This window comes from Polistes fuscatus, unplaced genomic scaffold, assembly GCF_010416935.1.
Source record: "Polistes fuscatus isolate 324 unplaced genomic scaffold, CU_Pfus_HIC Scaffold13, whole genome shotgun sequence".
In the NCBI taxonomy this organism is placed as follows: domain Eukaryota; kingdom Metazoa; phylum Arthropoda; class Insecta; order Hymenoptera; family Vespidae; genus Polistes; species Polistes fuscatus.
The window spans coordinates 1,429,762-1,454,963 of NW_025113031.1; the positions used below are offsets into that span (position 1 = coordinate 1,429,762).

The 25,202-nt window shown below is 28.9% G+C and overlaps 1 protein-coding gene and 1 long non-coding RNA gene across 3 annotated transcripts in view; one reads left to right on the forward strand and one right to left on the reverse strand.

Moving 5' to 3' along the window:
- The window catches only part of LOC122513800 (beta-1-syntrophin), a 413,509-nt gene that overhangs the window by 262,242 nt on the left and 126,065 nt on the right, over positions 1-25,202 (forward strand). For both annotated transcript variants that reach the window (XM_043630273.1, XM_043630272.1), the window contains one exon: positions 10,663-10,851. In XM_043630273.1, the coding sequence (XP_043486208.1) occupies positions 10,663-10,851 (189 nt within the window). The remainder of the gene's footprint in view (positions 1-10,662; positions 10,852-25,202) is intronic.
- Positions 18,302-18,598, reverse strand: LOC122513801. The gene is made up of 2 exons (XR_006302868.1): positions 18,442-18,598; positions 18,302-18,367 (listed from the first exon to the last, which is right to left on the reverse strand). It is a non-coding gene; the product is annotated as an uncharacterized LOC122513801 (long non-coding RNA).

Consider the following 25,202-nt stretch of genomic DNA (forward strand, 5'->3'; position numbering starts at 1 on the left):
ATCAATGTTCTCCAACTAGCTCTTCTCAAAAGCCACCATCAAGAGAGAGAAGAGAGAGAGAGAGAGAGTTAAAGAGTTAGATATACAGTTTATTTCAAAAATATTCGGATACTGTTACTATGACTAATTCATATAACTATTCATATAACTATTCATATAACTATTCATATAACGTCAAAATAAGTTTAATAATGTAAGTGAAAATACTCAATATTATTGACGGTGATAGATATACAGTTAATTTCAAAATTATACGGATACTGTTACTATGACTAATTCATATAACTATTCATATAAATATTCATATAACGTCAAAATAAGTTTAATAGTGTAAGTGAAAATACTCAATATTTTTGACGGTGATAGATATACAGTTGATTTTAAAAATATTCGAATACTGTTACTATGACTAATTCATATAACTATTCATATAACTATTCATATAACTATTCATGTAACGTCAAAATAAGTTTAATAGTGTAAGTGAAAATACTCAATATTTTGACGCTGATAGATATACAGTTTATTTCAAAATTATACGGATACTGTTACTATGACTAATTCATATAACTATTCATATAAATATTCATATAACATCAAAATAAGTTTAATAATGTCAGTGAAAATACTCAATATTATTGACTGTTATAGATATACAGTTAATTTCAAAAATATTCGGATACTGTTACTATGACTAATTCATATAACTATTCATATAACTATTCATATAAATATTCATATAACGTCAAAATAAGTTTAATAGTGTAAGTGAAAATACTCAATATTATTGACGGTGATAGATATACAGTTTATTTCAAAAATATTCGGATACTGTTACTATGACTAATTCATATAACTATTCATATAACTATTCATATAAATATTCATATAACGTCAAAATAAGTTTAATAGTGTAAGTGAAAATACTCAATATTATTGACGGTGATAGATATACAGTTAATTTCAAAAATATTCGGACACTGTTACTATGACTAATTCATATAGGTATTCATATAACGTCAAAATAAGTTTAAAAGTGTAATGATTATACCAACGGTGATAAGTTAATGGAATAATTGTTAGTAATTCTTTTTTTATTAGATTTTTGTACTCCCTGTTTTACTTGTTCTAATCATTGAAAACATAATCTTGAATATGAATGAACAAATATAACGATGGAATATTTTGGTTTAAATATTATTAATGATATATTGAAACACAGAGTTTTAGATATATTTTTAAAAACAATAATTGTCGAAATATTCTCTATTATATATATATATCTTTATTTTACTTTTATATTTATCTAACTTGCTGCAATATCTTTCGAATAGAAATTGTTGTTCCTAACAACGTTCAGTTTTCATACGCTTGGGAATTAATTTTATGCTTATTTTCGATCTAAGGTTATAAGCCGATTATTCTGATTGCGCGTACTCGAAGGAAGACATTTACAAAAGCTTTCAGAGATTACGTATATCTATTTCAAATATCTGAAGTATCAATTAATCATTCAAGTATATACAGGATGAATTTTTTCTTTTTTTTCTTAGCATCCGAATATTGCAAAAATACGAGAATATTTGTAATACGAAATTCCTTTTTCTCGTTTGAACATATGATTCTTTCTTTCATTATTCTGTATTCCTTTCTTTCTCTATCCTGTATTTCTTAACGTTCGCTACGTTGGAATATAACGACGAGATATTACTGAGCAAGAATCGTACGTTCCGCTATATTTTCTTTTCCTTTTTTTATTTTCTTTTTTATTTTATTTTTTTTTATCATATTTTTTCCTCCATTTTTTTTCTCTCAACGCTTCTTCAATCTCGGTGCAATCGTCTCTCCCTCTCTCTCTCTCTCTCTCTCTCTCTTTCTCTCTCCCTTCACGTTTCTGTGTTGAAAGAAAAAAAAAAAAGTGAAGAAAACTTTCGAACGACGAATGAATTGCAAAGAATAATATTTGAACTTGCTAACGATAGATGAGGTATAATATAATGTAACACACACAAAAATTCTTGAATAAATGAAATATAATGAAATTGCTGAATTTTATAACGTGTTTTTTTTGTTTTTTTTTCTTACTAACACAAAGAAAATGTTTAATATAATAATAAAAAATTACAACGTGTAAAAATTTGTTTGAACAAAGCTTTTGTAATTTATATTCGTGGTAATGAAAATGTTGATTCAATCAAATTACGTGTATATTCTAGAAAAAAATATTAATATAATTCATTATTTTGTATAATTGTTAATTTACATTAATGATTATACTTTATAAATATAATTTAAAAAAAAAAATATACATTAATACTGTAAATATTAGAAAAAATGTTTATATAATATGATATTAATTATAAACAAGGATATAATTTCAAATGAATATTGTGGAATATTATTAAAGAAACTTGTTACACACGTCTACGTCTTACCGTTTTTTGAAGACTTCAAACAAGAAGAAACAGAAGTAACTTAAGACATTAATCATCAGCGTCGTTAACTTACTTGCTACTCTTTACTGACCCTCTAATTACATGTTAATTAAATGGGTTCTTAATAATTCAACAAAGTGAAACGTGTTAATTAAATAAAGTTTACATTGAAGATTAACGTTGAACTTTTAACGTGTTAATGATATGTCATTTAATTGATCATCAATGTTTAATTAATGTAAAACGAACACTGTAAATGTTTATAAAATAATATTTAATTTAAACACACTTTATATATATCATATCAATTTTCAAATATGAATATTATTATAATACATTTATTATATTAATACAATTAGATATTAATTGAACATCGACAATAAAATAAATTAAACGTATTAACAAAGTAACACGAATATATTGAGCCATGAACATTGCGACGAAAATTAAAAATTAATGTAATTGAATTCAATTGATCATAAAGACAAATATATAAATTGAAACCCCTTTAATGAACACCACAAATGTTACTTAACTCGATCTAAATATTCGATTTTAAACGAATCCAATTAATCAAAGTAACAAAAAGGATCTATGTAGGATGATATTATTGAAGAGAAATTTTGAATTCAAATAAGATAATCGATAGGAAATGAATACAAATTCTATTCAAATATTTAATAACGGATGAGAATCTTATAATCATTTGCATGCTTTATTAAATATTTAAGAAGAATCTTATTATTCTGATGTATACGTATTAATTTCTCTTTTTTTTTTTTTTAATATTATATATTTATATTATATTACATATTTTATAATATTTTTTTTTATTTTTATATATTTTACAATATTTATCATAAAATCAGAATAATTATAAAACGAAAGTAAAGAAATTTTAAACGTACGTGCATTGGATTGCCTTGAAAGTTCATACCAATTTGAAAATATATTAATTTCCCTTTAAAAATTTGTTATACTTTCTTTTCTCCTTTTTTTTTTTTCTAAACCGATCAAAACTTTCTAACGATCCCAATGAATAAATAAATGAAAACATTTAGGATAGCGATAGGTGATACGATTTCAAGTAATAAGTTGAAAGATTCAACAGGGATAACTTACGATACCATAAAACACGTTTACTTTTTCTTTTTCTTTTTTTTTTTCTTGCTTCTCGACTAGGTAGATAGGTTAAAAAAAAGGATGGTTGTTAAGGTAAGAAAGATGGCGCGTGTATTCTTTTTCGACTTGCTACTTACTCCAACGTTACTGCCGTAATAACGGATAATTGAAATTTAAATGCGGCCTTCTACTGTATAATTTATGAAGACTCGAATAAAGTGGAAGGGGCAGGGGGAAGTACAGGGGGGGGAGTGGAGAGCCCCTCGTAATTTCTTACGAGGTTCCGTGTTTTTCAAGAGACTTCTTCTTACATCAAACGCACATCAACTTATTACGAGTAAATGTCATTTTTGTTACATTCATTTGGTTTTTTTCTTTTTTTTTTTGTTAATTACCATTTAAGATTTATATTTATTTTTGGTATATTTATTAACGTACAATTTATCACCTCTTATCTATATTAGGTAATTTAAATTTAAAGAAAAAATACTTTAATTTAAATACCATGGGTAAAATTAAACAACCAATATCATTAAAATTATATAATATTCCAGTTACCCTTAATTTACAATTTAAAATTTTACTCCCCTCCCCTCCCCCCCCCTGTTCTACGATACATCATATTGATGATAACAAAAATCTATATTCAATAACGTTTCCAAAATTACCATTAGGTTGATTCATATACAAGATATAATATTAAAATTGATAAAAGAAAAGGGGAATTTAATAATTATTTATTCTCAATAGGATTAAATTTTAAACAAATTCGTTCGTTATTAAATATAAAAAAAGATAGATTCTCTCTGTAATTAAACATGTTTATTATATTTCATGGATTTTTACTTATTTATTAATATTAAAATTATTATATATTATTTAATTGTATAGAAACAATATAAGCAGGTTAATTGAATATAATTTTAGTAATATACATTTGACACAAAGGAAAATTTGTCAATTTCTCAAAGGTACGGAAGGTGTAGGTATGCGATTTGGGTTAAGGCAAGCCCGCAGTACGAATCCACAAAATTATATCGAATATCGTTTGCGGTGTTACAGTTTCCAGTGAATTTCAGTTTCCCTCGTTTCCCCACATGCTCGAACGTTTCGGTTTTCCTCGTCTATCAGAGTTTATTATCGGTGATTCTGTCCAAACTATTGCATTAATAATATCGTCTACGGGAACACATAGAATATGTTTGATAATAATAATAATAATAATAATAACATTAACAACAATAATAATATTTAATAATATAGTCATAGTAATTTATTTTATAATTTGATTATTTATTTGAACGTTCAGAAATTTACTGTCATCGTATTTTTTTTTTTTTTTTCTTTAATAACACGCACAGATTCTGTTTATCGCGAAATTAAAATTATTCGCACTTCAAAATTCATAAAAAAAGAAAAAAAAACATTTTGAATATTCATAAAGTAAAAGAAAAAAAAAGGAAATGGTGTATGAAAATGAAACAAACTTTTCTTTCTCGTTGTAACTTCGCGAATAATTTCTAAAGAAAAAAAAGTAAGACAAAGAGAATGAGAGAAAGAAAGAGAGAAAGAGAGAAAGAGAGAGAGAAAGAAAATAAGAGAAATAGATTCTCGTAAGTGCTAGAATTTCATTCTGAATTCAAAACGAAGTTGCTATTGTTCCCCGAACGAAAAGCAAAATTGTTTTTATTATGAATTATCTTCTTTTCTCTTTGTTCGTACGATTTTTTTAAAATTAATTTTCGGTCCTCCGAAATTTCATAATTATATTTCACATTTGAAATTATTTCACGAAGAATTTAATTTCTATTATTATATTTAAAATAAACGACGACACTTATTAAATAATAATAATAAATATTTATTTATTAAATAATAATATACGATGATTTATTTAACCCTTAACGCAAAGATTTTGACACGTAATCATAATATAATATATATGATAATGACATTACTTCTCATTTCTTTATTTTTTTTTTTAAAAAGTGTTTTATTAAAACGAACCCTAAACAAGTTCGATCAATCGTAAATTTTAAATCAACATTAATGATCGTCGTAGTTATGAACTCAACGTGAAAGGGAAAAAAAATAATCGAACAACTTTAAGATAAAAATAAAGAGAGAGAGAAAAGAAATAAGAAGAGATGAGGGGGGAAACGGAGGAAAGTAGGAAAGTAGGAAAGAGGCAAATGGGGAGAAAGGAGGGTGTAACCATTCCTCATCGACATGAACTAACCCACATTTTTTATTCACGCTCGAAGAAATCCAATGGACAACGAGGAACTCACATGAAGATCCTTGATGAAACGTTCGTTCATTCGTTCATTCGTTCGTTCATCTTCGACGTATCACAATGACGAACGATGACGATGCTCGTAAAGTCGAACTCGTGTTGAAAAACGACGAGCAATTTCTTGTTCTTTTTCTTTTTCTTCTCTCTCCCACTCGTTCTCCTTTTTTTCTTTTTTCTTTTTACCATCGATATCGTCCCCTGCTTTCCCCTTTCACCCTTCTCCACCCACCGGTCCTGTTTCCTTCTCCTTGCTTTTACTTTTTTCTATTTTTTGTTTCTTTCTTATGTATCTCCTATGAGACAACGGGAAAGAAAGAAACGATATTCCCCGTTCGTACGGAAAATGGCCGATAAAAATCATGAAAAAGTGGACGATTAAGAACGAACCAATGACAAAGAAATCCGATCGAAGTGTTGGATACCTTATCCCACTATCTCTCTCTCTCTCTCTCTCTCTCTCTCTCTCTCTTTCTTTTTCTTTCTCATTTTCTTTTTATCGATAACGAGAAACTCCCCCTCGGTGGAAGAAAGATCTTCGAAGAAGTGAGAAAAAAGTCCGAGGTGAATGAAGTGTAAAGGGAGGGTAAAGAAGGGGAAGTGGGGATTGGAGGGGGAGGGTAGGGAATGCGACAGACGGTTCGTAAAAGGGATAGTACTTTCCTACGACAAAAAGAGAAGGTAGTATATTGGTTGGAAGGAGATGACAAGTTCTTTAGAAAGAGAAAGAGAAAGAAATAGAAACAGAAGGGAAGAAAATGAACGAAAGATAAAGATAGAAAATGAATGAAAAAAGAAGGGAGAGAGGAAGAGAGAGGAAGAGAGAGGAAGAGAGAGAGAGAGAAGATGGTAGTCTTGATTTCCTTTTCATTTCTCTTTATATCTGTTCTTTATCTCTTTCTCTATTTTTATCTTTTCCTTTTTCCGTAAAACTCTATCTATCTCTCTCTCTCTCTCTCTCTCGCTCGCTCGTTCTTTAGTCGGAGAACGTTTTCTTTGCCGCGATTTTTCGTCTTTCTTCGATGAAACGTTGAGTTTAGGTAGAACGATCGTAAAGAGGAAACGATTCTAGGAGAATAATCTGCGTTCTTCGAACGAGCCCATTGTGTGTCGACGAATCGCCATTGCTGCCTCGGCATTGCGAACTCGAGTTTTGATATATATATAGATATATATATATATTGTAACATGTTAATATTGTATTATATATATATACTTTACTAAATATTTCAGAGGAATTTTATATAGAATATCTTGTAATATATTAATACTATATACTAATAAAAATATTTTATATATATATAAATACTTTATTAATAGTAAACTTAAATTTGTATATATTTATTGGGAGGAAAAAAACGAAAAGATAAATGTATCGTGAATATATATATAAATAAAAAACTAGAGATTATACTGACGTATAACAAGTCATAATAAATGGGACGAAATTTTGAAAGGTAAAAGAAGAGATAGAGAGATAGAGAGAGAGGGAAAGAGAGAAAAATGAAAAATAAAAGTAAGAAAGTAGGAAAAAGAAATCGGAAGACATTCGACACGTTTATCCTACTCTTTTTCCATATTTTTGCGTGATTTCAATACGAAAATCATTTCCCTCGTGGACGTATCCTTTCATCCCCTAACCACTTCCTCAACGTGCACCAGGCAGACTTTCTGATACGGATTGGGAGACAGAAGAGGCTTTGGCCGGATATTAAAAATATCTTCCAACGACGAACGACGGGTATCGACTTCCGGTTCGATCGATCTTTTACTATTTTTCAAACTCCTACGAAAGATCGCTCGATTGGCCTTCTTCTTTTATATCTGTGTGTATATACAGGGTGTCCCACATAACTCTAGTCACGATTTTTCAAATACTTGCGATAACCTTACAAGAAAATATTTTAAACAAAAGTTGATCTGTTTTTCATTGACTCTACATTGCGATAAACAAAATTTCCAGAAAAATTTGTTTTTTAATGTTTTTATTTAATTTTAACTTAACTGTATTATAGCCCATATAAATACGAATATTCGACGATATATTTATTATTATTATCTTATATATCTTATTATTAGTATTATCTTATATTACCAATTGAAATATTATAAATGATCATAATCAAAATCATAATCATAATCAAAAGTATATAATTTATTGAATAATTAATGAATTAATAAATATGAAAACTAAGATTCGTTAACATGTTTATACATTATACTTATGGTAATAAAATAAAGGTATAATTAACAATAATAATAATAATAATAATAATAATAAATAAATTTTTGTTTACATGTAATTAGATTTCTTGATATTGCGCAAGGAATATCTTATTCGAAGAATATGGAAACTGATTACGAACGATACGTTTAGTTAGTCTCAAAATTATGCGCTTTGGTGAGAAATTGTAATCCCTCGTAATGAAATGACACATCAAATGACCGTGCGTAAATTCTGTTAATTATTAATAATACGAGGATACAAAGTGGTGTACGAACGTCCATCTGTATTATCCTCGTAAATAGGATTGGGAATTGATCGCATAATACTGTCGATTTCTCCTCACCTCCCTCAACGAACCTATGTTAATGTTATCTCCTATCTGTTATCTACTATCTTTCCAGATTCCCATTGAAAATCACTCCAGAATGTTATATTATATACTTGTTGCATTTTTACAAAATTAAAACCAATTTAATTAGAGAGGCTCTATTCTATAAATTATTTTCTTTTGTTAAATTTTCCTCAAACGGATTGAAATATTACAAATAGATCCAATTAAATGAATAATTAATCATTTTTAACGTTACTTTCTCAACATATTTTTTTTTTCTATGGTTTCCTTAATGGAAAAATATGATTTGAAAAGATGTTAATTAAAAATTGTTTCTTTTTTTTTTCTTCTTTTCTTTATTAAATATAAAAATATATCAGCACTATACCGTTAATAATTACAAATAATTAATATATATATTATATTTTTTTTTTCTTGTATAAAATGGAAATATATATGTCAAGTAACATCTTAGATGATTACTTGTCATTTCAATTGATACTTACATCACAAGGATATTATCGGTTATTCGAGATTTAATTTTAAATTAACGGAAGATCGAAAATAAAATGGACGTTTCTTTTTTTTCTTTCTTTTTCTTTTTTTTTTTTTCTTTTTTTACTTTTAAACGGAGGAGAATGTACGTACGTATAATGAGCGGAGTTATTGCTTCCATCGAAAAACGTATTAAGTTTTGACGTTAACGAATGACACTTCGATAAAATTCTCTAGTCGTACGTTAAAAAAGATATTTTCTCTCCTGACCTTTTGATCGGTTATTTTACGATAGTTTCTACTTCGTAGAAAAGAGATAGAGTTTGTTATCGCGTGACGATTAATGATTTATACATTTCTTTAAATATATTTTTCTCAAATTCAAATATATTATTTTCCTAAAACCAAATTACGCAATTGAAATAATGTGAAACTTGAATGAAAATTTAAAAAATACGAAAAAGTATCATAATATTCGTAATTCATTAAGGAAGATAATAAATATGACTGGCTTAGTCCCACAATCGATAGTTTAGTGGAAAGATTTTGGAAGAATAATAAAATTCTCGTAAATCGTAGAGAGAAAGGGAAGCTTCAATTTATGTTTTACCTCGAACAATATGGCGTCGTTCCGTGTATGGTTGAGTACTCACGTACAGGTCATTTCAAAATCCAATTTATCGTTGATGTTTCAACGTTACTGTTTGCACTCGCGTGATTATACACAGTGTCCTATTTCGTCTGATAATCTTGAATATTTCCTATGTATATTACACTTTTCTTTTTTAATAATACAACCAAAAATTTGTAGAACAAAATCGTTAGAAAATATCAATTATTGTTTGAATGATGGTCAACAAAGTTAAAATATTCATTTAGATTCGTTTGGATATTGACATAAAAAAATAAATTTACAAAATGATATATATTATTTAAATGAAATATTTTCTTATAATTAAAACAAAATTTATATACGATATTAAATTAAACATTTAATTAAAATATTACTTTGAAATAAAACACCCTGTACAATAGAACCTTATATGTACAAATTGAACGTGTTTTAGTTTCGAGAAAAGTGTAAGAACATTCGCGAACGAGAGAATGGCCAAAAGACGGAAGGAAAGAAAAGCTTACTATAGAACATTGTGTAGTGAAACATAAGGAATATAACTGTATATAAAATATACCCATACGTCGACACGGAACCAAGAAAATATCCAACGACTTTGGGCAAAATCGTGAGTTCGCACGAATAGGCTATGCCATAAAAAGAAGATCGTAAAGCTCGATACGTTGAACGAAATACGTGGTCTAATATTAAATCGATGAATGGTACCGATCGATGTAAGTTTTGGTGTAATATTTATCCAACACAAGCGAAACAATCTTTATCCCTGATTTCTCACATATTATATTTAAGTTACTGATCTTTTTTCAAATGAATAATAATTAATCATAGATAGATTTTTATATGTTTTCCTATTAAAAATATTAATATCAAAATATCAATTTTTTATAAATGTTTTAGATCTAATATAAAAATTGTTTCATTTTTTTTTTCAATGTTAATACAAAATATACAAAATAGAATAGAAAATAATAATAATAATAATATAAAATATAAATAGAAATATTAAATAAAATATTCATTGATACAAATTGTTGATCTGTGATCCCCCAATTAAAACGTGTTAGGTTAAAAATATAATACTATTATTATATACTAACTGGAAAAATTTTGGTTGTTTCGTTATAGTGAAATACTTAAGAGAGGTGACACCGTACTTCAGGAAAGCCTCGATCATACAGGAAGTCGGTTGGGAATTGCAACGTGGATTTCTCAGTGCGACACCACCACCACCAAAGTCACCACCCAGGGCAGACACTCGTTATCTGCCATTACAGCTTTGCAGACTCACCAGGGCGCATCCTTCCTCGGATCCTGGTAAGTCCTTCTTAAAGCATCTTCTTAAAGCACTTATATATTTCACAGGAAGAATACTTTAACTGGATTATAACAATCGATCCTGACAAAAATATTCTCCTATATAATTTTATTATTTTATTGTCTGGAAAAATTTCATTCAAAATTGGCAGGAATATTTTTTTTTTATTCATTTTCATCTGACTTTTTGTTATATTTTTCTTTTTTTGTGAGGAAAAATATTAGATATTTTTTATAAATTTAATATTTGTTCGTACAATTCAACAAATCAAAGATAAAAAAGGAAATATTTGATCGAGAAACGAAACATATATCGATTTATTTATTTTCTTTATTGAAGGTTCATTTAATTCTGCTTATATTTATATATGTATATAGGTATGTATATGTGTATATATATATATTCATACACATATATAGAGATAAATTTGTGTTGAATATTCCTAGAGGGCAAAACCGATCGTTCGTGAAGCTTTAATCCGATTAATCGGATCAGAATTGTTATAGTATTCTCTACGAAGACGTTTGTAGTTTCCTCAAGCTCCTTACCATGATATCCGATTTATCGCTCGAAAACGTTCGTAATTCTACGAATTTCATTTCTTCCAAATCGGAATTATAATATTTTATTTTTACAAAATGTTTTAGTGTACATTACTTTTATTTACTTATATATATGAAATATTAAATAACGATTGATATTAATTAAAATATAAAAAAAATAAATAAATTTTAAATTAACTAACACATCAGTAGGATTTCTAACGATTTACGTGGATTATTACCTTAAATGTAAATTTTACTACTTTTTTATCTTTCAATCTTTCAAATTCTATCATTCTTTGAATGTCCTTGAGATAAAGAAAAGCGAATGAATTCTTAATTCTGTAAAGCTCCCTGAGTAATCCGAATTACGAACCACCAACAAGCCCTTCTTTCTTTCTTTCTTTCGGAAGAGAAATGCACTTTAAAAGAAGAAGAAGAAAAGATGATAAAAAAAAGTAAAAGAGAAAGAAAGAAACAAACGAAAGAAAGAAAGAAAGATATAAAAGGGATTAGATGGTTTAGAAGGGTCAGATAAAAGATACTTTTCCGTTATATAAACTAACATAATCAACATAATATTAAAATAAAAAATCTAAATCTAAACTCGTTGCCATAATTCGTTAACAAATCGATAACCAATAAACAACTCTTCTCAACATTACATTTACGAATTTACACCAATTTGATTCATTTCAAATTATCAACAAATATTAACAAAACATTCGTTAATTTATTTAATTAATAACTCGTTTTATCCCAAAATTTGTTTAAAATAAAATTTGGAAAATATTTGCCGAATGTGAATATAATTATTGTTTATAGTTAAGGATGATTTGTCGGTACAATCGGAAACAAAAGTTAATGACATTTCCATCAAATCCATATCTCTTAATATCTGTTGAAATAGATGATTTAAACCAACTATTTTTTTTTATAATTGAAATTTTGATATAAAGTTTCTAAAAGAATGAAATTTAGTGACCATTTTAATAATATTAACATAAAAATCTCAATATAAGTGAAAATTGTAAAATAACTTTTGTTTGTGACTGTACTGTATCCTCCTTTAATTCACTTAAATTGAGATTTTTATCTTAATATTATTAAAATGATCACTAAATTTCATTCTTTTAGAAGCTTTATATCAAAATTTCAATTATAAAAAAAAAAATAGTTGGTTTAAATCATCTATTTCAACAGATATTAAGAGATATGGATTTGATGAAAATGTCATTAACTTTTGTTTCCGATTGTACCGACAAATCATTCTTAATTTACATATTATTTTACCCCCAACAATGTTATAACTTTCGGACGAATAAACAAAAGAAGAGAAAAGAGTATTAAGGAAAAGAGAGAGAAAGAAAAAAATATGATTTAGGAAACAAACCAAAAACAAAAATAGAAAAAAATAATAAAATAAACAAGGAAAATAAAAAATATCCGCCAGCCCAGATATGCTGTTATTTTAACCGAAATATTTTCGGGTTTGTTTCATTCGCGAATAACACGCGTTGTGGTTACGTTCAATCGATCGGAATTGTTGTCGAATTAACCGTTGGTATTTGCTACGAATTTAATATCTCCCTTGTTACGAATACGTTGGTACCCAAAATCCCCCCTCCCCCCCCTGACCCTCCCAGAACGCCTTTTATTGCCATTATTTTTTTTTACTTGTTTTTTTCTTTTTTTCTATCGAGAATAACGAGCATTTTTTATTTCGATCTTTTTTTTTTCACGTTTTATATTCTCCAATAAGTTCACGAACGAATATATGGTATACCATTTTTTAATTTTGTTGCTTCATTCGTTTTATTTTGAAAATGTTTTCTTAGAGATTTTATTCATTATAATATTACTATAAAAATAGATAAAGTTAAAATTATTTTTATCGTCAAATAAATAAGATGGTGTGTTAAGAAGAAGTTCATTGAAACTATCTTAGCGTACCATATTCGTTCATTGTAAAAGCAACATAGTAAAACAGTCACGCTCCAATGGCATTATTGTAAACCCCATAAAAGTAACTTCACTCGAATCCCATAGAAATAATGTATTGGAAACTAAGAGAAGCTAGAAAAATAACAATTACAGTCATGCAATCCACGTGAGACATTACGTTTCACGTGTTAACTATATTTTTTATACATTTAACATTCATTTATTCGTAACTTCAAATTATCAGATATATTAATAGTATAATGACAATATTAAAATCGCCTGATCAAAAATTTGTCAATTAATTGTTCGATTATTTTGTAATTAATTATTAATTTTGCGATAAAATACAAGAACAAAATTATTTCTAATCAATCGTTACGATTTTATCTTTCCCTTCTCTGTTTCCAATACGCATTTAAATAATTACTAATCAAAATAATTATGTTTGAACAATTTTCTAAAATCTAATGACCGAATTTTAATTCCAATATAATTTGCATGCGAGTTAAATAATATAAATAAATATTATTATATAAATAATTTATTATATTCGAAATAGTACTTTCCGTTGATTAATTATACCATGCATTTATTCATGTAGTATATATATATATAGTCTTTCGTAGTGTAATATTTATTTAAAATTGATTACCTTACTCCTATACCAACTACACTATGTATATACGCAAACTTCTAATTGTAACAATTTGTAGTTAATTAACAATAATCAAACTTATATTTTACCGATCACGCTGTGTACCTCCTACGTACATAAACACATTATATGCATACATGAATATACAATTTCATTAAATGTTAATTACGTACTCGTAATTGCTAATGTACCCTGCAACGAACTTGATAATAGAGAACAATCACAAACCTATTCCCTAATCGATCAATTTTCCTAATCCATAATGAGATAATTTCCTTTACTAAAAAGGCATTCACATATAAATTCCACTAAATATTCGAAAAAATCACGTACCAACTGAATTCATTCAACACTTACATGGTATGTCCAACATGAACTTTAACTGTTAACACAATTTACCTTGACCAATACAACAAACATTCATCCAACCCACCCCCACTCACTTACTAACACTAACACGATCTTCTTTCTTCCTTTTTCTTGTTATTTTTTTATATCCTAGAAAACGTTAGGTTCTCTGAACTTGATAATAGAGAACAATCACAAACCTATTCCCTAATCGATCAATTTTCCTAATCCATAATGAGATAATTTCCTTGCTAAAAAGGCATTACGTTTAAATTCCACTAAATACTCGAAAAAATCACGTACCCATTGAATTCATTCAACACTTACATGGTATGTCCAACATGAACTTTAACTGTTAACACAATTTACCTTGACCAATACAACAAACATTCATCCAACCCACCCTCCCACTCACTTACTAACACTAACACGATCTTCTTTCTTCCTTTTTTATATCCTAGAAAACGTTAGGTTCTCTGAACGATTTAACAGGGTTAAGCTAAACCCTCCGTGTATGTTCAGCAGTCTTTTCTAGTCTGTCAGTTGGACAAGGATGCGCGAGTAGTACAAACATAGTGTGTAGTAGTCCTCTTGGACTAGTAAAGGTTAGGTAGTATGTTAGTAATAGTAGCTCGCACGCGTTTGTTGATGGTACGAGTGAGACTAGGAGGTAGAGAAATAGTGTTGGTGGTAGGGGGGGGAGGGGGCTTGGAGGATGCGAGAGTTAAATTAGTTTCCGGGGGCAAAAGCTGTCTGCCGGCCGGTTTTCAGGGCTAACCCCGTGTATAATTCCAGAACAGCTCCATCAGGCCGGAACCCACAAAGAACCTTCCATCCAAACCATCCACTACTGACACCAAGTACCAGCTAACGTTACTACATACTACCAACACTGATATACCAATGTTAGTTTCGCTACTGTAGATACTAATACTATCAAAAGTCGCATCAGTTTCTCTATCTTTCTCTCTCTCGCTCGCTCATTCTATTCCACATGGTGGGTGGGGTAGGTGGTGGTGGTGGTGGTGATGGTGGGTACTTGTGCGACCACCTTACTCAGACTTTCCAGGCTCTACTACACTTCGCGAACTTAATTACCATCGAATAATTGCATTCTATATGCTGTCCGTCTGATTAATGAGCTTGATTTATCTGATTTTCTATGGTTACACAGATATTGGATTTGCTTTTTGTATTTTTTTCTCTCTTTTATTTTCTTTTCTTTTCTATTCTTTTCTTCTCTTTTTTATTTTTTTTATTTATATTTTCAGTTGATACGTTCAGCTCGTTAGGATCGAACTTTTCTCTTCTTTTTTTTTTTGTTTTTATAATATTGGGGATAGCATCGAGACTCGTATTGTGCGTTGATGTAAATAAAATTAAAAATAATATATTTTTATTGTTATATCTTTTAATGAATATTGAAAAGAATATATATATATATTTCATAAAACATTAATTATTATCATTAGACGAATGTTCGTGGAATCTAACAGATGTTTAAAAACAATTTAAAAAGAAATTATTAAATAAGAAATATTAATGGATATTAAAAAAAAAAGAAAAAAAAGATAAGAAAATAATAAACAAATATTGACAAGCGTAAGAAATTATATCGGTTATTAATTAGATCATACATAGATATTGTCACCCCTTGATATCCGGCTAAGAACAGATGCGTGAATGGGATTAAACGCATGCGTGGAAATCACCGCGAGAGATAACATTAATCACATCGTGTTTGTAACACCTGCAAGCATTTTCGTTACAAGATTACGATTCCCCATGTCTTATATGTGATCTACTAATTTAATTGAAAATTTGTGATGAAAAAATACGCGCGTTTAATAAATTTCAATATAAATTTATATTAAAAATGTTAATTTAAATATAAAAGTATCGAAATTTGACGTAACACTCGTTCTTGTGAAATAAATTTGTTTGTTAATATTGTAAAAGGTTTTTTATCGCAAAGGACGTATAATTTTCATGATTATTTTTAACGATTTCTTTGATAACATTTCTGGTGATCGAACGATGAAACGTTTAAAGATCATCGAACCGTTAATATTCTCACTTACCAATCGTCTAACTGTTTGTGGTCGTAATGTAACGCGATTACGATGCCATTAACAGTGCGTTATTACTCCATGTATCGAATTGCAATGCTTCAGAGCATTCTACGATCCTTTTCGTTATCCTGCGTTCCTTGGGGTTCCCTGTCTCATACACGCAAACATCGTAAAATGAAAACGATAAACTTGTCAACTTCGATAAGCTCATTTTCTTCTTTATGTTTTTTCTCTGTTTTGTATTTTATCTCTCTTCTTCTTCTTCTTACTAAAGAAATTAACTTAACGTAAATAACGAATGCCCTTATATTTACGAATTCATGGATTTTATTGTAACGTTAAATATACGTAACAAATAAATAAATTGTTAAATTGTTTAATAATGTTATAAAGTGTAATAATAAATTTTTGATAAATTTATTACAAGAAATTATCTGTCAAAGAAATGGTGCTTTTTAAATATTCAAACAAATGAATAAATGATTAATAATATTCTCAATTTTGTTTCATTCTTTTGTATTTAATTTAATAACGATTAGACTAGTTTTAAGGATTGTTTAAAAAATAATTCTAAAGTTATCTTATATATGAAATATAATATCATATATTTATTTCTTTCCACAATCGTCTTTCTATATGCGATATAAAATTTCTTCCACATTTATAAAAAAGAAAAATATTAATATCTCAGATTACAACGATATAAATATTCACAATATTTGTATAGATTCTTTATGAAAAATTTTATTGACTTTTCAACAAACTTAAAACATATTTATTCACGATTGAAACACAAATGAAATTTGAAATCCATGAAAAACTCATTGAAACATATTCTCGTGTGAGCTGGAGTTAACGCAAAAGGAATGAAAGAACAAAATCATTTCGTTAAGCAACTAGAAACGAAAAATATACCACATATTCATTTACCTATACATATATACTTATACAAATACATATATATATATATATATGAATACCTTTGAAAGGTGGAAAATGTGGAGTTACCTGATTAACTTACGATCGGATTGCTTTGATCGTGCATCCATAAACGTATGAAACCTTTTGGAGAGTCTTCAGTTTGATTCTAAGTACTTTTAACTTTACCACCTAAGCAATTGCAACCCTAACAGAGAGAGAGAGAGAGAGAGACAGTGAACCTAAAGTGAACCAACTCATCCTTTTCTAATAGTCATTTTGACTGTGAGACAGAAATTATCCCTCTTGGTAGGTAAGGTATTCGTCGTCTTTCACGACCTACAGATGATCCTGCTGATCCCTTTCCGTGATGCCTGAGAAACCCTTTGAGTGTTCGTTGGTGCAAACACCAGTAGTAGAACCAGAGAGTGCGTATGCTGACGCAAGCACTAACCGCAACCCATGCGAAAGCATTTGCTGCTAGCAAATCAACTGAATTCTCTCTCTCTCTCTCTCTCTCTGTTTCTCTCTCTTTCTGTCTCATTTGGATCCCTCGGAGAAATCGTTCTGAGAGCGGTCTCTTGAGGTATTGAGAGAAAGTGAAAGAGAGAGAGAGAGAGAGAGAATGAATTAACAGAAGGCAATACCGTGATTGCACAAATATTAATTAATCAAAACTCTAGCAAGTATATATGCTAAGAGCATTTGCTTTTTAAAATCTTCATCTTACTTACTCTAATTTACTCTTCCTTTTTGTTTTCTTTTCTTTCCCCTTCGCGGTTTGTATACTATTTTTTATTTTTTCTTCTTTTCTCTCTTAAAGATGCATTTGAGATGCATTCGAGATTAATTATGAAATGATATTGAATTTATATAGAAGTAAAAATTAAAATTAAGAACTAAGAATTAATGGATGTATTTGCGTGTTTGTGTTTGTCTGTTATTTAAACATCATATATATATATATATATATATATATATATAATGTCTTATTTATTGTGCAGGTTATGGGTAGATAATAGGTAGAATTGTTTCTCTGTAATAACAAAGATTTTATTTTATTTTGAAGAAAATAATAATGTAGCAACTTAGACTAATTATTTATCCTACCTGTAATAACAAAGAAACAACATTCAATGCTAATATCCACACCGTTGTTTCTTGATTAATTTTCTTACATATATCTCTCAATCTCTGTATCTTTTCACTCCTGTTTTCTTTGTAGCACTAACGCCACCTGTTTTATTCCCTAACCTATTTACGCGCTAAATTCAATATAACTAAAATTACTGTCCTTACATATATATATATACAGAAATACATAATAAATTTCTATAGAAAATAACTATATTCGTAAGTTTAATTACTGGTTTAATTAATCTAAACGAGTTAGAATAAAACGAACCTTCGCGAGAATTCCGAGAAATCTATCACAAACTGGCAGTAGATAGCAGTGAAAATTACATCCGGATGGTGCAAAGTTTGCGACTCGATTGCGGTTAACGAATCGCCGTTGGACTTTACTAGATAGATAGATAGATAGATAGATAGATAGATAGATAGATAGATAGATAGATAGATAGATAGATAGACCTAAAACGTGCGAGAAATAGAGGAAGTGATAGAGTGACAGGGAATATTGGTTAACGATTGCAACAGGGGCACACCACCACCATATTCTACTCGTAATAACGAGCCCATAACGTAATACCCACCCGTCAACACTGAATTTTATGACGTAGGTTGTAAATTTCACCTTGATACCTTCCTATATGATGATTGCTCGACGTTACAAGAAAGATGAGAATGTCACCACCATAAGAACTTTTAGGGTTGTTTGATGATACGAAAAAGCCTAAGTAAATAGAAAAAGAATTTTTAACAACGGGGGAAAAAGAAAAATGCTGCATGATTTAACCGATCCTTTTGTAATAGGGTAATAAAATACTAACACGAACAAACTTTACGACTAAAGTTTCTTGTATATCTTCATACGTGCTATGACGGATGCTATTCGTCGTCAAACATTTTCCATCTTTCTATCTTTCTATTCTTTTTTATTACAGTATTTTTCTCAACGTTTTTATGTCAGATAATTCAAATGAGAAATTGTTTCGTTCAATTAACATTTACATCACAGATGACATTATTATTATTATTGTTAAATATTTATTATTATTCAATCACATTATTACACATACCATTATATTGTTATTTTCTTCCTAAATACGTTATTTCGAATTAATTGTTTCTATTTTTGGTTGCTATGTAGAATTTTTCTTTTTTTCTTTATCCATTTTTCCTGGGTTTCCCTTTTAGTCGCCTCTTACGACAAGCAGGGATTACTGAGGGGGGTATTCTTCCCCGCCCCCCTCACGGAGATTATTATTATTATTTTGGACATTGTTGTTGTTATTTGGAAATATTACGAAGTCCTATTTTACGTGTATTTTATATTTTATGTCAGTGTTGTTTTTAATAAACCGGATATACGGTTATACGAATAATAAAATACAAAATATATATACCAGTTACTAAAAAACACGATTATACGGATACTGAAAAATATAAAAACACGTGTATTAACATATTCATGTTTTTCTTTCACGTATTTAAATATATTTACGTATATTAATTTACACGAACAAAGTATATGATCAAGGTGATTAATTTCATTTTTTTTAACTACGAATGGTATGAGCGCATTTACGCGGTCGGGAAAGGTACTCTATAATCCAATAAAATATATCTATAAAATAATAATAATAATAAATATAATATATATGTTATTTTGTGTGTAAAAATAATTATAATTAATTTCTCCAACGTACGTTGAAGAAAATATACAAATTGGAGATAAAATTTGACTGAATATAGGAATTGTTAAAATACGACATTTGTTAAGAAATAAGAAAATTCATAGGAATATATAGAAATAGAAATAGAAGAGTATATTTCTATACTTTGATTTTGATGGCACACCGAGCGTCAATTTGCAAAACCAATATAGGAAAAGCAACGAACTACCGTATATGACTGTTACGTGGTATACACAGTGCACTCGGCGAAATAAAACGGCCGGATGGCAAAAGGCTGAAAAGGTTCGATAAACTTCGAGATCGAGTTTGCTCGATATACGTCGAGATACGTCGAGATATGTCGATTCGAAACGAGTATGCGAAATAAGGCGAATCCACTTACAAACTACATTTGCTTCGGTAAAATAGGACAAAGAAAATGATTGAGAAAAAGGGAGACAGGAAAGTAATGGGAAAAAAGAAGAAAAAAAAAAAAATTAAATCAAATCATAGAGATAAAAAAATGAACGAAAAAGAAGAGGCAGAGAATGAATGAATGTACACACACAAAAAAAAAAGAAAGATAAGACAATATTTATCATTTTTATGATTAATTTTTTAGCGCATAATATAATGTGTACATTGAATGATTATTAATGTAATCGAAATTCTTTATCGAAGTATCTCAAATATTTATACGTACGCTTATTTTATAGGAAAGGTTCGTATAATTTATTAATTTTTATATTTATTACTAAATTTTTAATATCTTATAATTATAGATATTTATATAATATATATATATATATATATGCATACTTAGTGAAAATTTATGGAAATCTGTAAGTAGATCCGGCTGAGAGGATGAAGACGGATGGTAAGATACTAATTTCCGTTATGCTACAATTTCCTTTCTTTCATTTTAGAAAATGTTACATTGTTAATATAAGTCGACACGATTGTAATTATTCCTGTCCAATGACATCGAATTATAACCTATTCATTTAATTTTTTATTAACGATATGAAACTTCAATCGAAAAATTATTATTCTCTTTTACACATATATACACTTATTAATTTTACATTTCAATGATTTGTGAATATAAATAATTATTTAATTTATATTTCTTGACACTACACGATTTCTCGTATTATACACAAATCTAAAGATGTTTCATAAATTAAATTCTGCACTTTTACTCCCTCGCTTTATTTCTTATTAAATCCTATTATTTATTTATATTCTAAACAAATTAAAAAAAAAACAAATGAATGTAACTATATTTAAATAAATTATTATACAATATGACGATAATTATTCAAACAAAGATCCTTATTTGTCTTTGATGATTTTTATCATTTGAATGAACACAAAGGGGTAATATTTCGATCAAAGAGGAAAGGCTTAACCCAATTTCCAGCTGGATTTAACCACAAACCTTCCCTCTCTCTCTCTCTGTCTCTCTCTCACGTTTTCACTTGCACATAGATATATCGTATCATCGTTCGCGCCACGTTAATTATCTTGAACGCCCAGCGACATCGATCGTATTTACCGAATCAATCACAATTATCAAGGATCGCTATTGTCGACACCCTAGTACCTCGTTTGTTAAAGTTTCTCACTTGAAATATCTTCAATTCAAAAATTGCATAATTATATACCGTATATATATAGTATATTCACTGTTCTCAATTGCAGCCATTTTAAAATCCTACAAATGGCCGCCATATTGAAATCAAAAAGTAAAATAAGTTTAACAAAAATAACTTCACACACACACACAAGTTTTAGATTTATATTTATTCTATACGTTGTAACAAATATTTAAAACAAATAGTAATACAACACAGTTTACTGCAAATCCCGTTAAAAAAATCATTTCAATTTCACAACAATGAGTCTAACCTAATCGTAATCGACATAACCTCAATTTTCTCGCGAAATCTTAAATATTGCGCAAAACGTTTAAAAAACAAAAAACGAATAGTCGTATCGTATTATACAATATAAATCTATTAAATATTTATTTTCAATTTTAAAACAATAAGCCTAATTAATTATACAATTAATATTTTCTATATAATATATTCTGTCTACGAGAGTTCACACAAAAAAACAGAATAGTTTAACGTAATACATTATAACGAAAATCAATCAACGATATTACTTACTTCCCAACAACGTTCTTACATTATCTCATGAATTCTCGAAACTAGACAATAACTATTATACATTTATATATAACTATCGTCACGAAATTGTATTAAATGATTCATCTTTCTAGAACATTTTCTATGAATTCGTGAGAAATGAGATAGTTCGAAGATCGATCCTAAGGAAGAATGATATTCGCGTGGTAAATTCGGTTGGTTGCTAACGCTCGGTTAATTAAACGCATTATATTCGCTTGAAGAGAGTGAGTAAGAGAGAATAAGAGAGTAAGAAAGAGAGAAAGAGAAAGAGAGAGAGAGAGAGAGAGAGTGGCTTTGCTCGACTTAATTCGAATTAGCGGTATCTTCCGTACTAGGCCGCTTAAGTCCTTCGCGTTAATGAAACTACGAAAGCGCTCGAGCCGAGTTTACGCGAGTCCAACCCCCTCCCCAGCCCTTCGAACAACCCCTACCCCTGTACTCAACCCGATTCTCGTGGTGAACGCAAGCAAGCTCAAGCCTTCGAGCTATCGATCGATGTGCTTTCATTGGACACGCGACGAGTTTCAACGACGGCATGCCTGTCGTTTACCTTCCCTTTTCTTATCTCTGCATTCATCTTTCTCTCTCTCTCTTTCTTTCTTTACATCTATCTCGCTTTGTTCTTACAGAGAAAACAGAAGTTTCAACTCATCTTCTTGGTTACGCCAAGCGAATACATCGCTTCAAGGCTAACTTCCTAACTTCTCTTCTACCTTTTGCACTTTGAATTTGTTAACTTTGAGCCTCTATCGAATTGGAATAGCTAACATCAAAGTGGATTGAGTTCCTATTGGCTTATTTAACCTACGCGGGAGGAGGATCGTTTAACAAGTTCCAAATGAAAAATACAAAATAAAAATAATAAATAAAAGAAAATAAAATGCACAAGACAGTATCTACGAATGTGAAATAATTTCATCTAAGGGCTCTATGGGGGTTGCGAAAGTTCGACGTATTGATATTTCTGTTAGGTAAGCTCATAGAAATGAAATAGTTTTAGATCAAAGTCAATCGAACTTTGAGCGTTACGTTTATAAAATTTGTGATATTTCTGTTGAAAACTTTCGCATCTTCGTGCATACGATATTATATTTCACTTTATTTCATTGAAATTAATGATATCTAATGGTGTAAAGTTACAAATAACATAACACGACGAAAGAACCGATATACGATCCCGTTTTAAGTATTGTAACTATGGTAATTGGTAAAATAAAAAACAAATAAAAATACGATAGTACAATAAAATTTGTTGAGTTATAGGAGGAAACATTTGTGACACTTAGTACATAATTTTAGATTCGACCAGATTTAATATTAACGTTTAAAACGTCAATTGATTTATCGAAAACTTAATCTCAAAATATCTACGAATTTTCTAATGAACTATAAACTTTTACAAATTAACAAGAAAATAAAATACCAAATTTAGGTAGAAAACTTTGACAAGATTATTATAAAGAATTGATATTACTTAAATACCAATAAAAAATAATGATTATATCAATAAATGTACAAATTGAATAAATGTAACACTTTTAGATCGAATCCAACGTGTTTGAAATGTTCAAAAAGCATGAACTTAAGAATAGCAGAAGATTGATTTCAATGTACGATACGAAATAGGGTATACCTTGAAAAGGTTCTCTCTCGGGGATAGCAATCTACCGTGACATTTGTCATGATTGAAAATTATTGGTTACAAGGGACGTGCTTTGATGAAATAAAGTTACTTTTGTTGGTAGCAAGTCGAGTCACGCGAATACCCAGACAATTAGGAGCACAAGGAAGATGATGATGTGGTCTGGTGACTGGGTATTTCAAAGATAGAATTGTTCAACGAAGAAAAGATATACAAATAGAGTGAGAAAGAGAGATAGACTATGTACAAATCAACACAATTGCATGAAAAGGGATAGCTTTTCACCGAAAGTAGGCCATAATGTCGTCCCATTGTCCTGTACACCTCACTTTGTCGTTACGGATTGGAAACCTTGTTAACTCTTCCGGAAACTGTTAACAGTGGCACGTTCGAAGAGCGAGCTCTCTACTCGATAAATCCAAAATCCCCCAGCCCCACCCCTCTACCCCATCTCACAACCAAACTGAATCCGAAACATGGCTTCTACGATTTCATATCTCCTTATTCCACGTGATGAAAATCTCGTTACTCTTCTCACGCATCAATTTTTCTCTAAAACACAACTATTCCTATTTGATTTCTAATAAATATTAACTCTCGTGGATTATTGTCCAGGAGAATACTTGCAAATCTAATGAACAAATTGGTTAGTGTTTTTCGTAATATATTTTTTATTTGACAAATTTTTATTGCTCTTATTTTGTTTTATAAAATATATATATATTACACTATTATACTATATTTACTTTATATTATTTTCTTATTATTTCTATATTTCCTTTATACTATATAAAGGAAATCCTTTTATTTATTTTAATTTATCCTTTAAGTTAATTTTATTCGTTTTAAAAATTGATCTTTCGATAGGAAGGAAACGCTTAAATTGATATTTTAATAAAAATAGTTAGTCAATAATTTACTTAGGATGTTCTTTATAATTTATAAACGATCATATTTTATGTATAAATAAGATTAATCTTATCGCATATAGATTTCTACAATATCTACAAACGTATTTATCTATAAGAGTGAATAATTAATACGATCGTTAAAATTCGATATCTTTCCTATTTATATAGTAATCGAAAATTTTATAAAATGTATATCCAAAATCTATTATATATCCATTTTTCTCCGAACATCCTCGTTAAATAAATAATCTAAAATGTTGAAATTTTTCGTAAACCATTAGAATATTAATCATGCATACAGAAAATGACGATCAACCAAACC